Source organism: Populus alba, chromosome 12 (assembly GCF_005239225.2).
Source record: "Populus alba chromosome 12, ASM523922v2, whole genome shotgun sequence".
Taxonomy (NCBI): Eukaryota; Viridiplantae; Streptophyta; class Magnoliopsida; order Malpighiales; family Salicaceae; genus Populus; species Populus alba.
The window spans coordinates 11,614,015-11,637,808 of NC_133295.1; the positions used below are offsets into that span (position 1 = coordinate 11,614,015).

Genomic DNA, 23,794 nt, shown 5'->3' on the forward strand with positions numbered 1-23,794 from the left:
TTTAATGCATGAATTTCTGTGCTATTTTCTTAGAGTTTAAATTACTATACCGATATAAATCATTGTCCTAACTAGCGTTGATGATGGAGAGGCGGTACACTGGTCCCAAGTTATAATTTTTCAGTGTATTTAAAAGTGTGGTTATTGTTATATTTTAAAGTGTTTTGTACTTAGAAAAACATGTTAATAATATTTTTTTTATTTTTTTAAAATTATTTTTAAGATCAGCATATTCAAAATAATTTAAAAACATAAAAAACATATTAATTTAAAACAAAAAAAAAATTTAAAATTTTTAAAAAATGTTTTTTTACCGCACTACTAAACAGCTTCTTCAACCTCTGATCTGATTGCTGGTATGTTTTTTTGGCTAAAATATCAAAAGCTAGGGCAATTGTTCTGTACTCATAGCAACATTATATGATTCAGTTGCCTGTATTATTCCATAAAGACACATCATGATGCTGATAAGTGGAATATGAATTGGTAGGCCCTTCTTTATGCCAGAATAAATGGTCTTGTCTGTGATTTATTCTTAACCCTTTTTAAAAAAAATTAAATTTTGTTTTTTTTTTCAATTTTTTTCAATTTTTTTTATATATTGATATTAAAAATACATTAAAAAACTATTATTTTTATGTATTTTAAAATAAAAAATACTTTTATCATCAAAATGAAGACCAAATTATTCTCATTTTTTATCATGTAATATAGTAATAAAAACATGAAATAGCACAGAGCAAGTCTCTATTTTCAAAACCCAATAAATATGAAAATGACAACTTAAAAAAAAGAAGAGAAAAGACAGCCAGCAATAACGAGAGAAGATTGTCGTTGCAGTTTTACGTACGTGAAAAAATCTGAAGTGATTATTAATCACTGAAGGAAGGGACTCCACTAACGATCCTCCCATGATTATCAGACAGTATCAATTTTTGTTTTTTTCAAATGAGACAAAACCTTGATAAGCAGGAGATAAAATCCGACAGGGCTATGATTTTTCATTTATTACATCATAAATGCTATGTATTTTTTTTAACATAAATATGAGCTAGTTTCTATGTACCGAATTCCACGTGCCTTTAAATTTATAATTATATAAGTTTAATAGGCCTGAAATTTATAAAATTTAAATTAATAATATTTAATAAACAAATTCAAAACTTGATTACTTAAATTATCGGTTAGCATGTAATGCTAACTTGTTGTCTGTTCCGGTGCCGGTGGTTAACTATGCCCTCAGGATTAGGGTTAGAAAATAGGAAGAGTGGGGTCAGTAATCAACAATTTATTACAGATGTGATGTGGCAAGTCCCCACTCCAGTCATTGCTGCTTTTATTAAGCTATCATGCATGGCATGGCCTACTGATTTATACATGTGGGGCATGGTTTTCAAACCATCTGTCTTCGAGCTAGAATCTTGTTTTCAAGTTACTGTTTTTTAATTTAAAATATATATTTTTTAAAAAATTATTTTTGATATTTATTTATCAAAATAATAAAAAAATAAATTAATTTAAAATAAATAAATAAATATTTTAAAACACTGTTAAATTACAATAACAAAAGGTTATGATCTTGAATGACATGATGATATATGATCAGTTGCTCATTTACTACGTGTGACAAAAAGGATAAATCAATGCAATCAATTATTGAAGCAGCATTGCTTGCTATCAAGGCATTGTTAGATTTTACAGAATAAAAATATTTTGAAAAAAATTATTATTTTTTGGTTTTTTTATATATTACTATTAATATTAAAAATAAATTTTAAAATAAAAAACATTTTTAAAAAATAATTATTATTATAATATTAAACGAGCTCGAAGCAGCGTGTTGGACAAGTTTGTTTGAAACGGAGACCGTTCCAGGCTGCTTATTAATTTGCTTCCAATGAACACAGATAATGCAAAGAAAAGCTGTCTTTAATTTGAAGCAACCCTTGACATTTTACAAGAAGACAGGTTTTCTTATCCTCTAACCTTAAAAGTCTACCAATCAGAGGAAAGATTCCCATAGAAGATGCCGACTCTACACCGACACCTTTGCAGCCATTTAGCTAGATCCATAACAGAATTGCATGCGTGTTGGGCAAGAGCTTTTGAAATTACGTTATGGGTATTTTTTAAAGTATTTTTATATTAAAATATATTATTTTTGAGATTAATATATTAAAATGATTCAAAACATATAAAAAATTAATTTTTAACAAAAAAAATTAATAAATTTTTAGGGAATAAGGTTTGCACCGTATTTCCAACCGATGTCTTTATGTTTCAGGTTGGCAGCTGCGACCTATGTGTTTTTATGTTACAAAAGTATTTTAAAAAAAATTAAAATTTTTATTTTATTTTTTTCTTCAAATTAATATTTTTTTTGTTTTTAGATCATTTTAATGTGTTAATATAAAAAACAATTTAAAAAAAACAAAAAAAAAACATTATTTTAATACATTTTTAAATGAAAAACATTTTGAAAAACAACTGTAACCATGTTCTCAAACAGCCTCTACATCATGTCTCTGATCAAAAGCATTTCCAGGGACTGCTTATAATGGTATTACTCTTTATCCCTCAAATTAAGGATTTTTGTTATAAAAAAAATAAATTAAAAGTGTTGGTAGAATAACAATTTTTGAAAAAGATTTGATGAAATAATATATTTTTACATTGTTGCATTTTTGAAATACAATGTTCACTGGATGTTATTATTTCTAAGCATAACAAAATAATTTTTGCGCTTCAAAATAATGATATTTAAACATGTCATGTTTTTGAAGTGTGACAACTGCTTATTGGTCGCCTGATTGGATGTAGTTGTATAATCGATCGATTGTTTCATTCAAAAACCATAATTTTATGAATTTTTTCTTTCAAATATGTTTTATGAGTAAAAATATACATATTTGTCCAACTTGTACACTAAAAAACAAACTCCAATTAAAATCTTAAAAAGTTATTGTTCACGTGGTAGTTCTTACAGGTGATTCTGAGCGTTTAAGTGTGGGTCTAACATAACTAGATGAGGATCTGCTTTAAACAAATTACGTGGATGGCCTAACAGATACATTTATGGATCAATGAGACAATTCTATGTCTAGGAGAAGATTTGGTCGCGCTAAAACAAAATAATGGCTTAAAAAGACCATAACTTTTTATTCGACTATTGAATTGCTAGATTTCAAAACTCTCACCCCTGAGCCCTAGTTTAACAAACCAGTCAACTAGTTAGTCCTAAATTTAAATAAATATCGCGATTCCTAACCGCGACATCCAAGATAGTGCTATTTTGACAACCTTCTTACTTTAGTGTTATTTTACCATTTACTTGCATTTTAAATGCCAATTGCCCAATTTATCCTTAAATTAGGGAGTGTTTTGTTAACTTAGCACGATTAAATTTTTTTTTTTAATAAAATAACACAAGTGAAAGAATATTTAAGGATCTATCATAATCGAGAGAGTTGTAATTGACATTTATGATGCCAAGAGTTACAAATACTATTTGCAACTCCATTATTGCAAATACCATCTACAACTTGCAAGTCACAGATGTCAATTATGACTCACGTGTCACAGATAAGATATGTGACTCCTACAACAAACTTATCCTAAAAAAATATTTTCTGTCATTAATTCCTTGCCCAAAAAAACAAAAATTAAAACAATTCAAATAACCAATTTTCCAGCATTAAAACACAATTTACATAAGTGGCGTATGACATATTCAATCATAAATAATAAATTTAGACCAACGACTAACATAACATAATATTTTATTAAAATTAAACTAGCTATATATCTATTCATAATTCTCATAACATACAATAATATGTAACTATATATAATAATCACTTTAGCTCGTAAAAGAGCCTGAAGCACTTGTGTATGGGTTTGGAGCATTACCCTAATTCGTCCAACTCGAGGACAAGTCCGTAATATCCATGCAAGTGTGAGGAGGGTCAATATCATCCCAACTTATAGATGGACCCAGGTCATTTGTGGACGGGCTTGGGACACATGTGGACGAATTAGCATCCCCAACACTCCCACGATAAGCAATCTCATTTTTTGCTAATGGTTACTTTAAGATATTGCCCATGATTTTTTTAGGTTCAACATCTAGCCAAGCTCTGATTGCATCATCAATTTCCACCAACTCATATAAAATATCAAAATCCTATTTAAAAGGAGTTGTACACATACTATGCGACATTTTTCAACAAAATATTTTTGAATTTTGTGTTGAAGTTACTCACAAAGTGTCGTGAATAACATCAATGTTATCCAATAGGCTCGAGAAAAATTAATGTGTGGACACCTTTTAATTTTGAAATTTCCAATGAATTAGGCATTTGGTTGTTACCTCCTACACAAGTATCATCTACAAACCAATTTTTAAACACACATCAATTGAACATAGGTTTTTGTTGAACGATGGACCTTATACTACATTAATGCATTCAGACTTGTCTTCGGACCTTTTTCCAACCTGTAATTCATCAACCATTTGCTTAATCATTGTAACATATTAGTAATTCTCACTAATAACCTCAAATTTAGAAGCAAAAGATGTGATGTATTGATTAACAAGCTCAACCAACTTAACATTTCCCATCATCCCTATCTTCCTCATCTTCCCGTTTAACTATAACTCTATCAATATGACACTCATTTCATTATCATTTGGTTCGGATTGTTCATAGCAATATGAAACATATTTCTTACCCAATTAAGGTTTTATATTAATAATTTCTTGCACTGATATTTGTCGACTAACATTATCACCTAACCTAGATAGACCAGCTGCTCGTGATGCCTGCATGATTCTCTAGGAGTTACTTGAAAACCAAGTCAACTCCATATTAGAAGAGTTTCCTTGTCTTGGTCTACTATTCAAGTAGAGCTTCAATATATTAATCTCATTAATTCACGCAAACCCAAACATTAAATTCACAATCATAAACCCTGACTTATAACATTCTCCAAGTAATTTCAACTTTTATTTCAAACATATTTAGCTAAGTTGATCACATAACATTCTCGATAACTTGTTAAGGGACATATAATATGTAGGAGTTAGGAATTCATGTCTTCCTCTATTATAGATGATACTAGTGTCGGTATTGACAATAATACTATCATGAAAGCATAATATTCCTAAATTATCATATATTTTATCGAACAACACAACAAAATTTATTAATATATTGAGGTTAATCAATGTATATTATTTATCAACAAAACCATAATATTAATTTAATCAGCTAAAATCTAAATTCATCAAATTAATCAGCAAACACCTACATTCATCAAATTCCACTATCATAATAAAATTATCAATCAAATTCATATATTTCATAGCTAATATTATTATTTTACATGTAATTCAGTATAATTCATAATTTAATCTAAATCAACACTAACTCTTCCATTACATAATTTTGTTAATTCACAATCAACAATAGCAAAAAAAATTGATTATTTATGAAAGTAACCTAATTATCAACTTATATTATATGTAATTAATCTAATCCTTAATTTAATATAATTCAACACTAACTATTTAAAAACATAACTTTATTAACTCACAATTAACAACAACCTAAAATCATTAATTATTTTAATAAAATAACCTAATAATATCCTATTAACAACTTAAATTATATCAATTTAACCTAATTTCTAATTCAAAACCTTAACATTAAATAAAATCAAATTTTAAAACACATTAAACATAAATTACATCAAATTAATTAAGGGAAAATGTTTAATTTATCTCTAAATATGGAATGTGGGTGGTGAGGGTGACTAGTAGTGGTTGTTTTTGCTAGAAAAATAAAGAACCATCACGGGTAGAGAGAGAGAGAGAGAGATGGGTCATATAGTGCTGCTGTGGGTGTTTTTGGTGGCTAGGAGAGAGAGAGAGAGAGAGTAAGGTTCCAGTGGTGAGAGGGGAAGTGGAAAGAGAGAAAGAAAAAGGAGGAGGAGGAAAGAAAGAGAAAGAGAGATAGAGAAAGAAAAAGAGTTTTAGAGTTATAACTCAAATGAAATCGCAGAAGCTATACGCGACAAGTGAAAGTACGTTAAATTCATAATTATTTTTTCATTTTTCATTTTTTTCCTGTTCTAAAAAAACAAAAAAAACCTCCAAAGTGGGTGACAACTCCATTAGCCGTAGTGTTTTTTTTTACCCCAAAGCTTTGCTTGTCATCTTGTGCTATTGACAACAATTTTGTTCTCAGATTCTGTCGGTGTAAGAGTTTCCTAATAAAACCATATCTCTAAGTTCAAGGCCAGTGATACACCTGTATATTACACTTAAATAAACAAGAAAGATAGACCTTCACTGGAGAGAGAGTTTTTTTTCCTTTTCCTGTTAGCTTTTCTGCTAAAGCATTTTCAAAGCTAACTGTGTCCATTACTAGAGATAATAGTGTTTCAACTTCCAACTGTGCTATGACCAAAATCTATTTCCATTAACGTTAAACAGAAGCTCACAATCTTCGAGGAAGAACACCATGCGAAAGCAGTAACTGCATCAATTCCAGGTACCCCACCATACCAAATCCTAAGCTTTTCAGCAAAAAAGCAAAAGTTGTAGTTGGTGTTTCATTGGAAAGGAGAAACTTCCATACCAAACTTTTCAATAGCTTCTTCAATATATACGGGTCCTATATTGCTTCTTCTAAAAGGGTTAAGCAAAGATCTTTTTAACCTTTCTTCTTATCTCTAAAGATCAGTTTATTACTCAAGCCTGTGTTTTCCCTGTTTCTGCCTAACGGGTGGTTTTGAACCTGTTCCAAAGCTCAGCATTTTCAGACCCGTATTGACAGCTTTTGAGGTAAAGTTTTCAGTCATTGTAATTGTTTCATGTATAATTCTTTAAGAAAAACCATAAAAAGAATCCATTACTTCATGCTGAACTTGTGCGAACCTATCCTGATACTTCACAGGCCACTTTCTGCTTCAAATCTGTTTCACCTTACTAGTACTGACTAGATAACATTCGATGGCAAGTTCTCTTGGTAATCAGTATCTCTTATTAGCTGCTTTCAGATGCTCAAAAGCTTAATAAAGTGTGCATAGTAACAAGAGAGTTCTTCCATGGGGTACTGTAGCTTGTTTCTTCTGCTATGTTTCCCGTGGAGTTTTCTCATTACTGGTACTCATCAATTACAATCCTCACAAACACAAGTGCTTCTTCAGCTAAGGAAGCATTTAGAGTACCCAGCTCAACTAGAATTTTGGAATAATCATGGAATGGATTTATGCTATTTATCTCCATCCACACAAGTTAATATGACATGCCAGGACAATGTTGTCACTGAGCTTAGAATGACGGGAGACAAGCCGGTCAAGGTCAATAGCTTTGTGGGATTTGCAATTACTAATAAAACTTTATCAGGGAACTTCTCTATGGACTCTTTTGTGGCCACTCTTGCAAGGTTGACCAGCTTGAGAGTTCTTAGTCTTGTTTCTTTGGGCATTTGGGGTCCACTTCCAGACAAAATTCATAGGTTGTCTTCGCTTGAATATTTGGATTTGAGTTCAAATTATCTCTTTGGTTCCGTTCCTCCAAAGATTTCTACAATGGTGAAACTTCAAACTCTTAAACTGGATGACAATTTCTTTAATGATACAGTCCCTGATTGGTTTGATTCGTTGTCTAATCTGACAATTCTAAGCTTAAGGAACAACCAGTTGAAAGGTCCATTTCCATCTTCAATACAGCGAGTAACCACTCTCACTGATCTTATTTTGTCTGGCAATGATTTATCCGGGAAGTTACCAAATCTTGACAGGTTAAGGAAACTGAATATGCTAGATTTGAGCGAAAACAGTTTAGATTCTGATCTACCTTCACTGCCCAAAGGGTTGGTCATGGCTTTCCTTAGCAACAACTCCTTGTCAGGTGAGATCCCAAGGCAATATAGCCAGCTAAGTCAGCTTCAGCATCTTGATATGTCATTCAATGAACTAAGTGGAAAAATTACTGCTTCCCTTCTCTCACTGCCCAGCATTAGCTACTTGAATTTGGCATCAAATATGTTGAGCGGTTCACTCCCAGAACGTCTGACCTGTGGCAGCAAACTTCAGTTTGTTGATGTATCTAATAACAGGTTAACTGGTGGATTGCCTAATTGTTTTACTGAATCAGGATATAGAGTGGTAAAGTTTGGTGGAAATTGCTTATCTGTTGATTTTCACCATCAGCATGCAAAATCATCTTGTATAGATGTTCCTGTGAAAAGGAAACATTCTGGAGGCAAAAACATGGGAGTACTAGTTGGTGTGCTTGCTGGCATATTTTTCTTCATAGTTCTCTTGGCTTTTGGCCTTGTCATGGTGCGCAAAAGATATTTCTCTCGAGGGATACCGGAGCAGCATTTGTTGCACAAAACAGAGCAGGATAAATCAGTGACAGGATTCTCCTCTGAGATCCTCTCTAGTGCAAGTAGGTTATCTTCTAAAAATATTATGACCAGACATTGCAGAAATTCAGCTTTAGTTTGCATAATTTAGTCTAACATGCTCTTCAGAGTTTGTTGATTGATTTCTAAAGAACTTCTTAAAGGTAACCGTATCATTTTTTACTTTGCTCTTCAGGGTTTGTTTCCGAAGCTGCAAAATTGGGTATACAAGGTCTCCCAGCATGCCGGTCATTTACACTAGAAGAGTTAAAGGAAGCAACAAACAACTTTAATAACTCTTCCATTTTGGGCGATGGTTCTTACGGGAAGGTATAATGTCTAAAACTTCCAAATAGTACATTTTTTGTAAGTGTTTTCAGCAAAAATCACAATGGTGATTCCCTTAGGTATATGAAGCTATCGATCATTATCTTGTAACATTAATGGTGTGATTATCACAGGCTTACTAGGATTAATAAAAGGAAGTCTGGAAAAATGAAGTAGAGAACCAATAGCTGCCGTTCATGATCCAATTTTAGACAAATGCTTAGCTGAATTCTCATAATGACCTCAGGTTCTTGTTTTGATATTTTTGTTGTTCTACCCAGCAGATGAGTGTATTAGTCCCATGCAAGACATTCTCTAAGTGAGAAGCTTCAATTTCTGATAATCACACGAAATAAGTGTTTTTTCAATACACAAACCTCATTTCTGTGGGCTTGTGGCTGCTCGCCAGTCTCGAAGCATTGGTTTTGACATATGTGCAGCTGCTAATGCTATGCATGCTACTTGTGGCACTCCAGCTGTGAAACTGAAGGCAAAAACTCCATAGTAGATATGCATATACAGTATATAAATTTATATATCATGAAAATTCGGGTATATTTTGGTAACGAAATCAATCAAGGTCTTATCTCTTGATCACCGAAACTTTCAATTGTTCCAGATCATTTTTTTATTTTTTTTTATCATTCCTCCTCTTTGTTTTATCAGCTTTACAAAGGAATATTAGAGAATGGAACCCAGGTTGCTATAAGGTGCGTACCTTCATCAAAGAAATATTCAATGCGAAATCTTAAACTCAGGATGGATTTGCTTGCAAAGCTTCGCCACCCGCACCTGGTTTGCCTTTTAGGGCACTGCATTGATGGTGGGGGACAAGATGATTACAGAGTGAACAAAGTCTTCCTCGTATACGAATATGTTTCTAACGGCAACTTCAGCGCTTACCTCTCTGGTAATTTCTGGATAATTTTTTTTTAAGCAATCTTCTTAGAAGTGATTGAAACTAATTGCCAGAGATTCAAAAGCATGATATCCATGCACATCATGCAGACATAGAGGAAGTTTGATTGGTACCCCATTTTGACCTTCATAGCGAACCATCCTCCAAAGTTACTCTTATATATAACTCAAAAATCATTGACAATCGCAAGAGCCAGGCTTTTTGCATTTTATATGTTGTGATTAGTATAAACTTGTACATTCTAAGTTGGCCCTGTTATATGTGTAGAGGACAGACCTGGAAAGGTTCTAAACTGGTCAGAGAGATTGGCAGTGCTAATTAGTGTCGCAAAGGCTATTCACTTTTTGCATACTGGAGTTATTCCTGGTTTCTTTAACAATCGATTGAAAGCAAATAATATACTGCTCAATGAACATGGGATAGCAAAGTTGAGTGACTATGGGCTTTCCATCATCTCTGAAGCAGCTGGAAATTGTGGCGTAAGCTCCTTAATTATATATCAAATGGCTAGTCTTGCAATAAATTCTTGATTGAGTGGTTTACAAGTGTGTGACTTGGGGTTCTTATGTCTGCAGGAAAATGGGGAAGGGCCTAAATCATGGTAAGAATTTCCTTTTATCACCATATCACCATGATATGACACACTACGATCCTGTCTCAATTTGTCATGTTTCAGAAGTCATGAAGTGGTTTGAACTAAATTGACCATAACAAATTACAAATTCATTCAAGGCAGCTGATGTGAGAAAAACCCCACAATGAGCAATTTTATGAAAGTCCATTCACCTTGATGTAGTTACACATACCCTTGCATAGATAATTACCTACATGTAATCCATTTTTTTCAGGCAAATGGCAAGATTAGAGGACGATGTTTGTAGCTTTGGATTCATATTACTTGAATCACTCGTTGGACCTTCAGTATCTTCCAGAAGAGACAAGCTTGCACTAGATGAATTGGTAGGTGCAGAAACTCTGAATTAAAGCAGATCATGTATGCTATGTTTATTGATTGAGGACTAGTTATAGCTGTGCTTATGTCCGCTGAGCTATTTCCCACACTTTTAATACATGCTTGATGGTTTGAAGTTGATGACAACGTATTAGACATTGACATCAATATTTCATTTTTCAGGCATCTTGTAACAGCCAAGAGGGACGTCAAAAATCATTAAACCCTATTGTTCTGGCCACAAGCTCACAAGAATCTTTATCAGTTGTGATTACGATAACCAACAAATGCATTTGTTCTGAATCATGGAATCGACCATCATTTGAGGACATTCTTTGGAACTTGCAGTATGCAGTTCAGGTCCAGGCAACAGCAGACGGTGAACAGTTTCGATGAGTTGTATATCAGTTGCTCCAAGAAATTTTCTTGCCTCCTCGTCTTTAGCATCCTTGAAAAATTTGTTTTTCACTGAGGTGGTAACTGTTATAGCACTTTAAGCAGCTTATCTCAATTAGATCATCTTTAGTTTATGTACATTGTAGAGACTAACCGAAGATCAATTAGTAAGGAAGAAATTTACCTTTCAGATGGCGATTATGATTCATTTTTGGTATCTTACCATTGTTGGTAAAAGCTGCAACATATATCAATGTTTTGGGAAGTTTTATATTTCACTCAGAGTATCTGCTTTGCTGTGCCATTTGGCAAACAAAACCAGATTGGAGTCCGAATGCCGAAAACGATATCTGCGAGAGGAAAAATGATTTGCAAAACACAAACAATTATTGGATACGGTGCCAAGAGTCTCGATGAATTAATTCAAAATGACTACAATGCTGTGAACACAGAAAAAGTTTCCGACGTAATTTGGTTTTACTAGAGATCTAACAGGCTATTATAACAGGCAAGGCAATCCCATGATGCTTACAATTTAATATAATGGCTTCACAGCAATTGAGTTTTGACCCTGCTAAATTTACCGATGGTGAGTTTAACGTGGACAAATTTCCCCAGGGGTTTCATTCTATTGTCGAGGCGGGAAAGGCCTTTTCAGTCATACACTGTGGAGTTTGGAGCTCCATGGAAAGTTGAAAATCAAACCATTAATGTACTGCACATATCCGTGATTCAGCAAGAATATTGATCTTCTCATATTAAACAGTGAAAGACTACATATTTACAGATTTGAATCATCAAACTGCTTCAGTACGCTCAATTATAAAACAAAAGAGTACGTGCAAACTTGCTCTTCCCATATCATTCGCTATGGAAAATCCTCCTGGTTACGCTATTCACAGCACTTGTGTTTACAGTAAAGTCGATACCTAAACTAATAATGGGTGATAAGAGTTTTAGAGAAAGATAGATCTTACAGCCAGTTTCTTTGAAGAACATACAGTATTTTTGTGTGTTGTAGATGTAGTGCAGCTAACAGCCCTTGCCATTTCTCTGCGGTGCACTGCCTACTTGAAAGTCAAGAAGCCTTTTCCGTTTCTGGTAATAATCTTCTAGTGGCCTGCTCTGAGGAGAAAAAACGAAAATTATTGATAAAAAATTCCCACCTTCTGCTTATGTAGAAACCATGCAGCAACTGTACTGATCCTATCAGCAAGAACTGTCTAATACAATTTTTTTCGCAGAATGACATCAGAGCAATAGATATCACATTTTTTTAGCAGAATGACATCAACAAAAATAATCCACTCCAAAGGAATACCATGTCATAGGAATAAATCAACAAAATGATAAGGAAGAAGATAAAAGCACAAATATCACCTGTTCAGCATAAGCTTGGAGCTTCTGTTTCCAGGCACCTGCTGCAATGGCAGTGGAAGAGTGTTCTATGAGGTAATATTTAGACCATGCGAGGAGTTGGTCACTTCACAAGATTTGAGAAAAGAAACTACCTTGTTGGTGTTTCACCAAGTAATCATCAGTGCATCTAAAACCCGCAGCCAAATCAATCTCCACAAGTTGATCAAGAATCTCCTGTGCAAATTTAAAAGAAAATGATAATAGATGAGATAAATCAGTGCCAAGTAGTGTTGACTGTTGAGTCTAGCAAATTTGTACTTAATAGCAGCGATCCAACTAAGAACAGAATCCCAGCAAGTGCAAAACACCAGAATACTAAAGTCAACAACATAAACAATCTTTCCTCTATGCTAAAAAAAAAAAAAAAACTCCAAGAAAAAAAGGTGTTTTTAGCATCCAAATGACAATGAATGTCAAGTGACTTATCTTGCAATACAAGGACAGGGCCAGCATGCCACGCAGACATGAGGGGCTCCGCCCAACCTCCCCCCCCCAAAAAAAAAATAAAAATTTGGCCCCTCTAGAAATTGATTGTTCTCCTTTTCAAATCCCATAATATCCTAATTTTCATGAATCAATCAAAAGAATCCAGTTTAGGAAGATTAAGACCAACTTAAGAAAAAAGAGACATGCCATTTAGGAAATATTTATCCTTTTCATATCAAAAGGTCTCTCACGTTCATACTTCTACATTTGCGATGCTTTTTTTAGCCGAGTAATATTGCAGTTTAACAGTGTTTTTTAAATTTTTATTTATTTTTTTTTAAAGTTTTAAATTAAATGTGTTAGTAATTTTTTTATTTTTTAATATATTGATATAAAAAATAAAAAAATAATTATTTTAATATATTTATAAATAAAAAATATTTTAAAAAACTCCTATATGACCACAGAGAATGTTTCTATAGTGTTTTGGGTTCTAAAAGTGTTCATGAGAACTTGATTGAGTTTTACATTGGTTGTAAGACAAGAAATGAATTATTCTTTAGTACTTAAATTTGTTCAACATGATCATCTTAGTCCTTCAAAATAACAAATCTACAAATTAGTCTCTTGACTCTTGTTGATCATGATGCATTAACACATCCATTAATTTTTTTCCTTAATCCAAAATACACCATTTAACAAGTTAAATTCTTAGAGAAAAACCAGCATACATAGTAAGAGTTGATTATTCAAAAAGACAACAGAAGTCAACAACAACAACAGATGCTGAAGGGACCAACATATAGGTTTTCAAGCATGAGAAACCAAGCTGTAACTGTGCTAAAAAAGGAGGGACTAAATTAGCATGATTCACTAAATTTTTAGAAGCGTGTGGATGTTTAGGAAGGCACGTGCGATGTTTTTCTAGCAATCCAATTTCAAAAAAATAAATTAAAATGATAAGGAAAAGAGGATATTTATTATCTCTCAACCTTACAAAAAAAAACTATCTGCTGTTCTGCTCCCTCCCTCTCATCAGTAGCTCTATTTCCCGCTCCCTGAAGAGCCTCAACTCAACCGCTCTCTCTACAAAATCTTGGGTTTCAATTCTATAATTTCCTGAAGCAAATGCTGTTAGGGCTTTTGGGAGGTTTTTCTCTCTACTGCACGTCTTCTAGTAAACCTCTCAAAACAACATCACCAAACATGGCTGCCGCTTTCAGTGCTCTCTCCTCCTGTCCGTACACTTTCTTCTGCCGCCCTAGCTCTACTAAGCTTTGCGTTTCCTGCTCTGCTGGCTCCCCTACTACAACTTCTATAGGTCTTCTTTCTTTAATTCCATTTCCTTTCCTATTTGATTTTTTGAAATTAAATGTGTAAATACTCACTTCGTTTAATTCTTTATATATTGTTTTTGTTAAAATTCATTTAGGCAGTAGAGGAACGAAAGCTCCGCCGCGTAAAAGGACGGGAAGAATGGAAGGAACAGGGAAAAGTATGGAAGATTCGGTTAAAAGAAAGATGGAGCAGTTTTATGAAGGGCCTGGTGGTCCGCCGCTGCGTATAGTTCCAATTGGTGGCTTGGGTGAGATTGGGATGAATTGTATGCTTGTTGGGAATTATGATCGATATATTTTAATTGATGCCGGTGTTATGTTTCCTGAGTAAGTATTCAGCCGAATTTGGGAGGATAAGTGCTTTCATTTGTGCTTTTTTTGTTCAAAGAATATGCTAATTTCTTGAATGTTTAATTGATTTGGGGATTGAACAGGAAAAAATCTTAGTTACATAGAAGTTGGAATAAATCACATTGTTAGTAAAGAAATGTTACTGTGAGAGGAAGTGAAAGTTGCCTTCTTTTTTCCTTTTGAATGCATTAGGTTAAACACGTGGCTGAAAATTCTGCTTTCTGATGTGTTGACTTTGTTTTGTGTGTGTGACAACATGCTTCAGTTATGATGAGCTTGGAGTTCAAAAGATTATACCTGATACCACATTTATCAGAAGATGGAAACACAAAATTGAAGCAGTTATTATAACACATGGTCATGAAGATCACATTGGTGCGTTGCCTTGGGTAAAGTTTTCCTCGACTTCTTGAAAGCTTCATGTTGACCTTGCACTTCCAGATTAAATTACTGTTTATGTGGCCTTTTTAACTGTATCAAATTTTCAGCTGTTGACATTTGTTTTGTAGTTCTTGATAGGGTTTTAGTTGCATAGATAGTTACATTTTTCTGTAGATAAATTAAGGGTGGGCCGAGACACTAATTACAGCTTAGTTGATGTGGCGATGGGCTAAAGGATGCAAAGCTTGTTTGTGTGATTGCCGAGATAGTTAGATGGAAAACAACATGAGATGGGAGGGTTGTTGAAACATGAATGGTACCTCTCGGCAATTATTCTTATTTTGAAATGGGGAATAACATGAATTTCCATCCTTTTTTTCCAAGGGAAGGGGGTTGTCCATTATGCTTCATCCTTTCCAATGATCTTGGTTAAGCCTTTGGATAGGCTGTGCCGAGGATCTTTGATACTTAGCATTTGATGCAATATTTACACAATGAACCCTGGTTGTAGCCTGACTATGGTTGTCTTTGTACTGTTCCAATGCTAGTTGAAGTAAATCTATAGTATATGATGACATTACTGCGCAATTAGATGAATGTGTTTATCAGTTGAGTACATTCCCTATGACCTCTGCATTGTATATTTGAGCATGACATGTTGATACGGCGGTATCAGATGTGCCATGGGATTTGTTTACATAATATCCCATATTTTCACTTTTTTTCCTTTCAGTTAAGAAAAGACAATAAGATATCTTTTCCACTGCCTTCTGCATCTCCCTTGTCAAAAGTGTCTATGCTTGATTATTTAGAAGTTTTTCAGCTTCATGACTCGTGGTTCTTACATCATGTTAATGTCTAAGGTGAAGCCTCTTTTTATTGGGCATAAACTCATGCTTTCCAATTAGTCAATAATTAGTAGCAATCATCAATCTAATGGTGATCTGTCTCTTCTAATAATTCTGCAGTAGAAGATGTTCTCAGAATGTTCTTTCAAATGTTTTAATGCAAGGAACTTCACTTAAATAGGAATGGTTGATGTTACGTCTGAGTTAATGAACTATTAAAAGATCTCATCTGTATTTAAAGGTTGCCATGCAAGGAATATCTACATGGCTATGGCACATCAGCAACCCAAAGACTAGAGCTAGCACCTGCATCATGGATAGTTGATGTTCACTGATCAATTATTGTCTGCACTCCCTCGATCAATCATGGATTGTTGATGATGATGCCATGAATTGTGATGGTGGAGGTGGTGGCAATGAATTGTTTTGATCCACAATTTGATTGGATTTTAATTAAAGGAGGTTAAAAAAAAAAGGAATCAATCTGATACTAACATGAATCAAGAAAAAATAAACATTAAAATCATTTAAGGAATCAATCTGATAGCGTAGATAGATGGTGTCTACGACTACATATTTAGAAGGAAAGAAGCAACATTTTGTTTCTTTTAGAATAGTATTTGGCATGTGTGCTTAAAGTTTCTTGGTAGCAAGATAAAAAACAAAAGTGTGTTATTTTTGGCTAAGAACTTTAGCTAAACGAGCTTGGTTAAAAAACTGAGCCTTTGCAACTTTGGAAACCTGAATTGGATGATCTATTAAAAGCACAAGGGATGTGTGTAGGAAACATGAATCTAAACTTAGTTTAAGGCTTTAACAGTAAGGGGTGTTTGTTGATTTAATATTTATTGCAAAGGTGCAGCTATCCAAGCTGTATCATTTGGTTCAATGCTTAATTGCTGTAAATAATTAATCATGTTTTGATTTAAGCATTTTGCTTTGTGTCTTTTTCACTCTTAATAATTCTCTTACTATCCAAGCAGGTTGTTCCAGCTTTGGATCATAACACTCCAATTTATGCATCATCCTTCACGATGGAGGTACTTTGTTCTGGGTCTTACTTATCCATCTATAAGTGCTGAAAATAAAACTAAATTCGGTTTACTTAAGCATACTTTCATAAATAAATATGTGCACAAACATGTACTAGAATGCATGTTTCCAGAACTGACGTATCCTACTATTGCTTATGGGGGCTAATAAAATAGCTCATAATATATAAATGCTGCCCTTTTATTTTTCAGTAGATTGATATTAACCACAGAGTCAAATTTTTTCAATTTCAATTGACCTTGTAAGATTTTGCACACTTGCATGGCAGCTCTCTAGACCATCTGTTTGTGTTTTATGTGATGACAAGTCATGTTTTCTAGTTTTGATTCCCTGATGCTTCTAAACTGATTTTATGACAGCTCATCAAGAAACGTTTGAAGGAGAATGGGATCTTTGTTCCATCTAGACTTAAGGTGTTTAAAACAAAGAGGAAATTCACAGCTGGGCCTTTTGAAATAGAGCCTATCAGGGTGACCCATTCTATCCCTGATTGTTGTGGATTGGTCCTTCGCTGTGCTGATGGTACAATCCTTCACACTGGGGACTGGAAGGTAAGCTTGTCTATTTATGTTTTTTTTCCCCTCTCTATGATTTTGTAAGCTTCAGAAGAGGTTTATATTGTACAGATTGATGAATCACCATTGGATGGAAAAGTTTTTGATCGTGAAACTTTAGAGGAACTCTCCAAAGAAGGAGTTACATTGGTAAGTCTCCAAGATTATGTCATTTGTTACCATATTGACATAGTTTTTACATGGGAACTTTATCGGTTTCAGTTTGTGGAAGAGATAGTGGTTTTTGTGGGACCTACATATGTAAATATGCCTTCTGAGTGTAGGTGACTGTGGGAATGAAGAGAAGCTGTGTTGTAAATTGTGTCATGTCTTTCATGATATAATGCTATGACAGTTTTGGCCTTTGTTTTGGAATGAAGAGTGGCTTCTTCAGAAAAGGTCAATGTTTAAGACTTAATGGAGATGATATGCATTACAATTGCATGTTCGACATTTTACATCCTAATAAGTGCTCCTTGAGATGTGGATAAAGGAGTTTGTTAGGTAGAATTGAGGAAAATAGGTTAATGTGGAAAAAGTTATCACTTGCAACATCTTGATGGTGAGCACATTTTATGCTGGAAAAAAAATTAAGGAGGAAAATCACTGTGACATGGTAGTGGACCAGCTGCTTTAGCCATTATATTTAAGCTCAGACACTGTGTGATTTGTTTTGTACAAATTATTTTTGTAACGACAGTTCTGAGGTTGACCATTTGTATCTGATATTTATTCTTTTGGTATTCATTTGAGTTTATTGTGTTATTCTCTCTTTTTTTTATAAATTTTGATTTGCATTGTCTATGATGATGATTTTACCTTTGATTCCTTCATTAATGTGTTGTGAATTAATTTCTTTGCTAAAGCTGCCCTTAAAGGGCAGAGCAACTTGAGGTTTTAATGATGCAAGCCTCTGTTCAGATGATGAGTGACTCAACAAATGTACTGTCACCTGGAAGGACAATTAGTGAAAGTGTTGTAGCTGATGCATTATTGAGACGTATTTCAGCTGCTAAAGGAAGGATTATCACTACTCAATTTGCATCAAATATACACCGCCTAGGAAGTGTGAAAGCTGCCGCTGATTTGACTGGTAGAAAGTTGGTATGATTTTCTAATTTCTCATTTCCTCTTAGAACTATCACCTTGGTCTTCCAAAAGAATTTGACTCACAGTTTTGATTTTTTAATCATTGTATCAGGTCTTTGTTGGCATGTCATTGAGGACATATTTGGATGCAGCATGGAAGGATGGAAAGGCACCAATTGATCCGTCCACTCTAGTAATGTTTTTGCATTAGTTATTCATCTGACATGTTTTTCTGAGAGTTTTAGATTTCCAGTGATATCGTCCATCTTGCTCTTGTAGACCTCATGACAACTTCCTCTTAACAATTCCAAAATTATATAGGTTAAAGTGGAAGATATTGATTCTTATGCCCCTAAGGATCTGCTAATTGTCACAACTGGATCACAAGTAAGCTGATCCAGCTGCCTGATTCCATTTCTGTTGCATCAATTAGCTGGTATGTGACTGTGCATGCTGTTGTGTCAGGCAGAGCCGCGTGCAGCTCTCAATCTTGCATCATATGGAAGCAGTCATGCCTTCAAACTGAACAAGGAAGATGTTATTCTTTATTCAGCTAAGGTATTATGATATAATATGCTTGGATTCTTCTTAAAATGAACTCACAAGTCAATTTCTGACTTTTGGTTAATGATTTAAGCATTCATTATTTTTAATCTTCTTCTTTTTTTCTTTTTTCGAACTCCCCTTCAGTAATCTCAGTTTGCTAAGATCATGTAGTTGGATGCAATTTATGTTTTTCTACAAGGTGTAGAATAAACCAAGATGTTTTGTTAATGAGTCAATCTTGTAGAACTCAGACGTGTTGTTTGTGAGTCCATCTTATAGAACTCAGAGTTTCCTTTCTTTCTTTCTTTTTGGTACAAAAAGAGGCTTAAGAGCCCAAGAACAAGACTAAAGGACTTAAAGGACTAACTAGGACACATTCTAAGAGTGGCTGAACCACAATGGTCCGCCCAAAGCAAATCTACTAGCCCTGGAGGAGAAACACTGAAAAAGCCGAGTCCTAGTTCCCCACTAGCTCCTACATATGCTAACCAATCAGCCCATATATTACCCTCTATATATGTATTTTTATTATCACATTCCAATTTCTATTCAAAATTTCTTCTATTTGTGCCAAGAGTATGGAGCTAGGATCATCTCTGGACTGATCTTGAAGAATTACATGTTGAACAACTGTTGAATCAACTTCCAGGACAACATTCAATCCCATCCAAGCTATGTTAAGGCCAACCTGAACTCCCCGAAGTTCTGCTGTTACAAAATTGCAAAAACCCACCTTGTATGTGAATGGGGCTAACTATCTTCCCATCCAATCTCATAGCAATCCTCCTGAACCAGCAAGCCCATGATTTCCTTTACCCACTCCCTCTGTATTTAATTCAAGGTTTTCTTGATAACTATTATTGTGCATGTTATTTATATGTTAGGGAGTAGCAAAAATGCTTCATAACCTAGAAGATGGCCAGCAATGGGGCTCCATTTTGTTCTCTTCTCTCTCCTCTTCTTTGTTTTTTTTTTTCAGAAATGATGATTGCATTTGATTGGTCACGTGTGTATAGTGAATTTGAACTATTAAATTAGGCAGACTTTTGATTTTATGCTCAACTATTTATGATAGTCCTCTATCTTTTAATATTGCTGCCACAGGTTTATTAATGTCTGATGCTTAGACATGTGGTCATAATGCTAATCAATTTTGTGTTTTCTTGCTGAAAAGAACTTCCAATTAGTAGATATGTTCTCAGTTTATATTTCATTTTTCAGGTGATCCCTGGTAACGAATCTAGGGTAATGAAAATGATGAACCGCATATCGGAGATTGGGTCAACTATTGTAATGGGTAAAAATGAGCTGCTTCACACGTCTGGCCATGGGTATCGTGGAGAACTGGTGAGATCTCATATGCCACTCCTCTGGATCTAACTAAGTTATGTTACTTAGTTATAATGTTTATATATCTTGTACTCCTCCATGTTATGCTTTTTGTGTCAATAGTGGAAAGAGAAGCATCTTCACATACTGACTCATTGTATGAAGGTTATTCCTTGTTATTCCGTTACCTTTTTATTGTGTCATTGTTGTACGGAGAAACATGTAGAACTGGATGTCTTGATTCTTGAATATTAATTGCTTGCTATTATCAATACTATAATTGTTGTTATTTTTGTCAACTTTTAGGAAAAATCATCTAACGTTGATTCCATTTCTTCAGGAGGAAGTGCTTAAAATTGTGAAGCCGCAACATTTTCTTCCCATACACGGAGAACTTCTGTTTTTGAAAGAACATGAATTGCTTGGGAAATCAACTGGCATTCGACACACTACTGTGAGTTAGTCTTTACACTCTTATGGTAATTAGTATGCATAAGGTGATCTTGAAGTTTGTTATGTTTGCCAAAATTTGATGCATTTAGTGAGAGTGTAGAATCTTTCAGAAGAGAACAATAAGGCTCTCCGGTCTCTCTATGTATATGTACAACTGATTCTCATTTCATTTCTTCTTTCTCTTTTACTCTATTAATTATATGAATTCAGCTGATTTCCATGTAAATGAGAATGGTCAATTCTTGGGATGTACTGTCCATAACGCCCAAGCCCATTGAAAAAAAGTGCCTTTTCAGGTTCAGTGTTGCATGGTTTATCTTGAAAAAAGACTCATATGTCGAATTGCATTGGTTAATGATGTGCATATGATGGATTTATTGTATACATGACATTAGATGCATTCTTGTTATGTTGTTTTTCTTTCATATTCTTTGAGTTGCATATAATGTTATGGCATGGTAAAAGTTACAAGTGGTCTACAAATCTGTCAGGTTATAAAGAACGGAGAGATGCTTGGGGTTTCTCACTTGAGGAACAGAAGAGTTCTATCCAATGGTTTTGTCTCCCTTGGGAAGGAAAATTTGCAGGTTGGTAATACTGATTGTTTTATTATGGGAATTTAATTGAGGTACATTTTCATAAAATCTGGTCTGATATTGCAGTTGATGTATAACGATGGGGATAAAGCTTTTGGCACATCAACTGAGCTTTGCATTGATGAGAGACTAAAAATTGCAACAGATGGTATTGTAGTGGTCAGGTAGCTCTAGCAGATTCTGAAATAACATGTTGAATTTTCTTTGTGACACTTGTTGCTGTAATGATTTCTTAACATTTCTGCGGTACAGCATGGAAATTTTACGCCCTCAAAATCTAGATGGTCAAGTTGAAAAAAGCTTAAAAGGAAAAATAAAAATCACAACACGCTGTCTGTGGCTTGACAAAGGGAAGCTTTTAGATGCACTCCACAAAGCTGCTCATGCTGCACTCTCAAGCTGTCCGGTGAACAGTCCTTTAACTCACATGGAAAGAACAGTGTCTGAGATGTTGAGGAAGATGGTAAGGAAGTATAGTGGTAAAAGACCTGAAGTCATTGCCATTGCTGTGGAAAACCCAGCAGCAGTTCTTTCTGATGAACTCAATGCAAGGTTATCTGGCAATTCTCATGTTGGCTTTGGGATATCGGCATTGAGAAAAATTGTCGATGGGCATCCAAAAGGAAATCAGGTGGACAGGAAGCAACCTGATGGAAATGGTTATGCACATTTAGAGAAAACATCACCTCAAAATCTGGAAGGTCCACATATCTCCACATCTCTGTGTTTTAATTGAGTGTGTTTTTGTGTGCGTGTGCTTGTATGTGGTCAAGTTGGTGGGTGGTAGCCATTTTCTGACTGCCTGTGGATGAGACATGTGAAAAAACCTATGCCACCACTTAACTCACATCTTTAGGTTAGCTGATTTTTGCTTTGTCTTATGCCAATCATCAGTAAATGACTGATATATTATTAAAAAATTAACAATAATGAAGGAGAGTTTCCATTGGAAAGGACTTGTGCTAGCAACTCAGCATGCATAGAAATTGCTTTTTTGACCTTTGCTTAATGTCGACATTCTTGAAAGCAGGAGTACCTTTCTAAAGCTTGGGATTTTTAAACCAGTATACTCAATATTCTTTTTTTCCCACCGTTTAATCTTGCAGTTGATGGTATTGAATTTGAAAGAGAGCTACCTAAGGAAGAGGGCACCACTTCAAGGTCAATCTTAGCTGAAGGACATTCCTCCGCCTCTGAGGATCAAGATGATTTCCAGAAATCATCCGCTCCTTCATCCTCCCCAGTGAATGAATTAGTAAAAAGTGATGAAAGTATGGTTCCACCAGGGGAACAGAAGAATAAGCTCAAGGAAGATGTTGTGGACAGTAGTGATGATGACTTGTTGGAAAATGAAAATTCTAGACTGAAGCGTTCCAAATCTGTTAAACGGAACAAATGGAAACCTGAGGAGGTTAAGAGTCTTATAAAAATGCGTGGGGAATTACATAGTAGATTTCAAGTTGTAAGAGGTAGAATGGCTCTGTGGGAAGAGATATCTACTAACTTAATGGCTGATGGGATCAATCGCAGTCCAGGACAGTGCAAATCCTTATGGACATCTCTGGTTCAGAAATATGAGGTTTGTTCCTCCACTTCTCACAATTAAATTTTGGTATTGCATTTTGATTTCTGTTTCTTATTATGAAGTGAAGCTCGTATAATTGCATGTGAATACTACTGTGTGCTGCTACAGTTTTTGCCACAAGTCAAATGTTTTCCTGGACATTCTTTTGTACAATTCTTACTCCAATGGCAAATAAATATCGAAATCCAGATCACTGTAGGGGTGCCATCCGAGTCTTTAGTGTGGTCATATGTTGCCATTTCATCCATCTATACAGTGTTGCTTAGTAACAACCATTGCTAAAATGAACAGGAAAGCAAGAACGGGAAGAAAGGGAAAAAAGCTTGGCCCTATTTTGAAGACATGGATAATATTTTATCTGATTCCGAGACAATGGCAACAAAATGATAGGAAGAAAGGGGAACAGTGCTTTGAGTTTTTTTGGAAGGCCTCTCCAAGCCTCTTGTTTAATTGAAGCTGCAGTGGTCTACTAGAATAATCACTGTCAGGGACTTGCAGTTAAATTACAAACAGGAAATCAGACTTTTTTGAAGACACATGATCAATGTGCGAACTATTTGATCTCAGAGACCTGCGACGACAAACAAGAAATGAAATGGTTTTGTAGCCACAAGCTCCTCCAAAATTGGTCAGCATATATACTAGAGATAGGGATTGTGATATATTTGGCTTGGAGGACGTCTAGCATTTGTAAGCGTTGCTGTAACTCAACAGTTAGTTTGCTGTCTTTTTGTCAGTTGCTTTGCATTCAATCGAAAGGATTTAACTTCGTCTACTTCTTTTCTTTCTTCTTGAATTTTTTCCCTTTCGAAAGTA

General features: G+C 34.6%; 2 protein-coding genes and 1 long non-coding RNA gene across 6 annotated transcripts; 2 read left to right on the top strand and 1 right to left on the bottom strand.

The window, feature by feature from the left end:
- Positions 1 to 5,944: 5,944 nt before the first annotated feature.
- LOC118044717 (probable inactive leucine-rich repeat receptor-like protein kinase At3g03770) lies at positions 5,945 to 11,219 on the top strand. 2 transcript variants are annotated; one of them, XM_035053157.2, is made up of 8 exons: positions 5,945 to 6,847; positions 6,960 to 8,461; positions 8,614 to 8,747; positions 9,411 to 9,654; positions 9,931 to 10,142; positions 10,239 to 10,264; positions 10,512 to 10,623; positions 10,799 to 11,219. In XM_035053157.2, exons 2-8 carry the CDS (start codon positions 7,111 to 7,113, stop codon positions 11,009 to 11,011), a joined length of 2,292 nt encoding a protein of 763 aa, XP_034909048.1. In that variant the 5' UTR covers positions 5,945 to 6,847; positions 6,960 to 7,110; the 3' UTR covers positions 11,012 to 11,219. The 2 variants fall into 2 exon arrangements, with proteins under 2 accessions (XP_034909048.1, XP_073259747.1); XM_073403646.1 differs by lacking the exon at positions 5,945 to 6,847 and having other exon boundaries at positions 6,858 to 8,461.
- A 523-nt stretch (positions 11,220 to 11,742) lies between these two features.
- Positions 11,743 to 12,815, bottom strand: LOC118044716 (uncharacterized). Of its 2 annotated transcripts, none has more exons than XR_004686839.2 (3): positions 12,523 to 12,815; positions 12,392 to 12,432; positions 11,743 to 12,131 (listed from the first exon to the last, which is right to left on the bottom strand). It is a non-coding gene; the product is annotated as an uncharacterized lncRNA (long non-coding RNA). The 2 variants fall into 2 exon arrangements; XR_012167537.1 differs by having other exon boundaries at positions 11,743 to 12,136.
- Positions 12,816 to 13,834: 1,019 nt separating this feature from the next.
- On the top strand, positions 13,835 to 23,753 carry LOC118044714 (ribonuclease J). Of its 2 annotated transcripts, none has more exons than XM_035053154.2 (17): positions 13,835 to 14,177; positions 14,289 to 14,520; positions 14,810 to 14,933; positions 16,757 to 16,813; positions 17,186 to 17,377; positions 17,453 to 17,530; positions 18,302 to 18,484; positions 18,582 to 18,662; positions 18,791 to 18,856; positions 18,935 to 19,027; positions 20,237 to 20,362; positions 20,685 to 20,798; positions 21,289 to 21,384; positions 21,460 to 21,557; positions 21,646 to 22,094; positions 22,500 to 22,972; positions 23,270 to 23,753. In XM_035053154.2, the coding sequence occupies exons 1-17, from the start codon at positions 13,985 to 13,987 to the stop codon at positions 23,363 to 23,365; spliced, it is 2,751 nt and encodes a 916-aa protein (XP_034909045.1). In that variant the 5' UTR covers positions 13,835 to 13,984; the 3' UTR covers positions 23,366 to 23,753. The 2 variants fall into 2 exon arrangements, with proteins under 2 accessions (XP_034909045.1, XP_034909046.1); XM_035053155.2 differs by having other exon boundaries at positions 14,810 to 14,919.
- Positions 23,754 to 23,794: the final 41 nt, after the last annotated feature.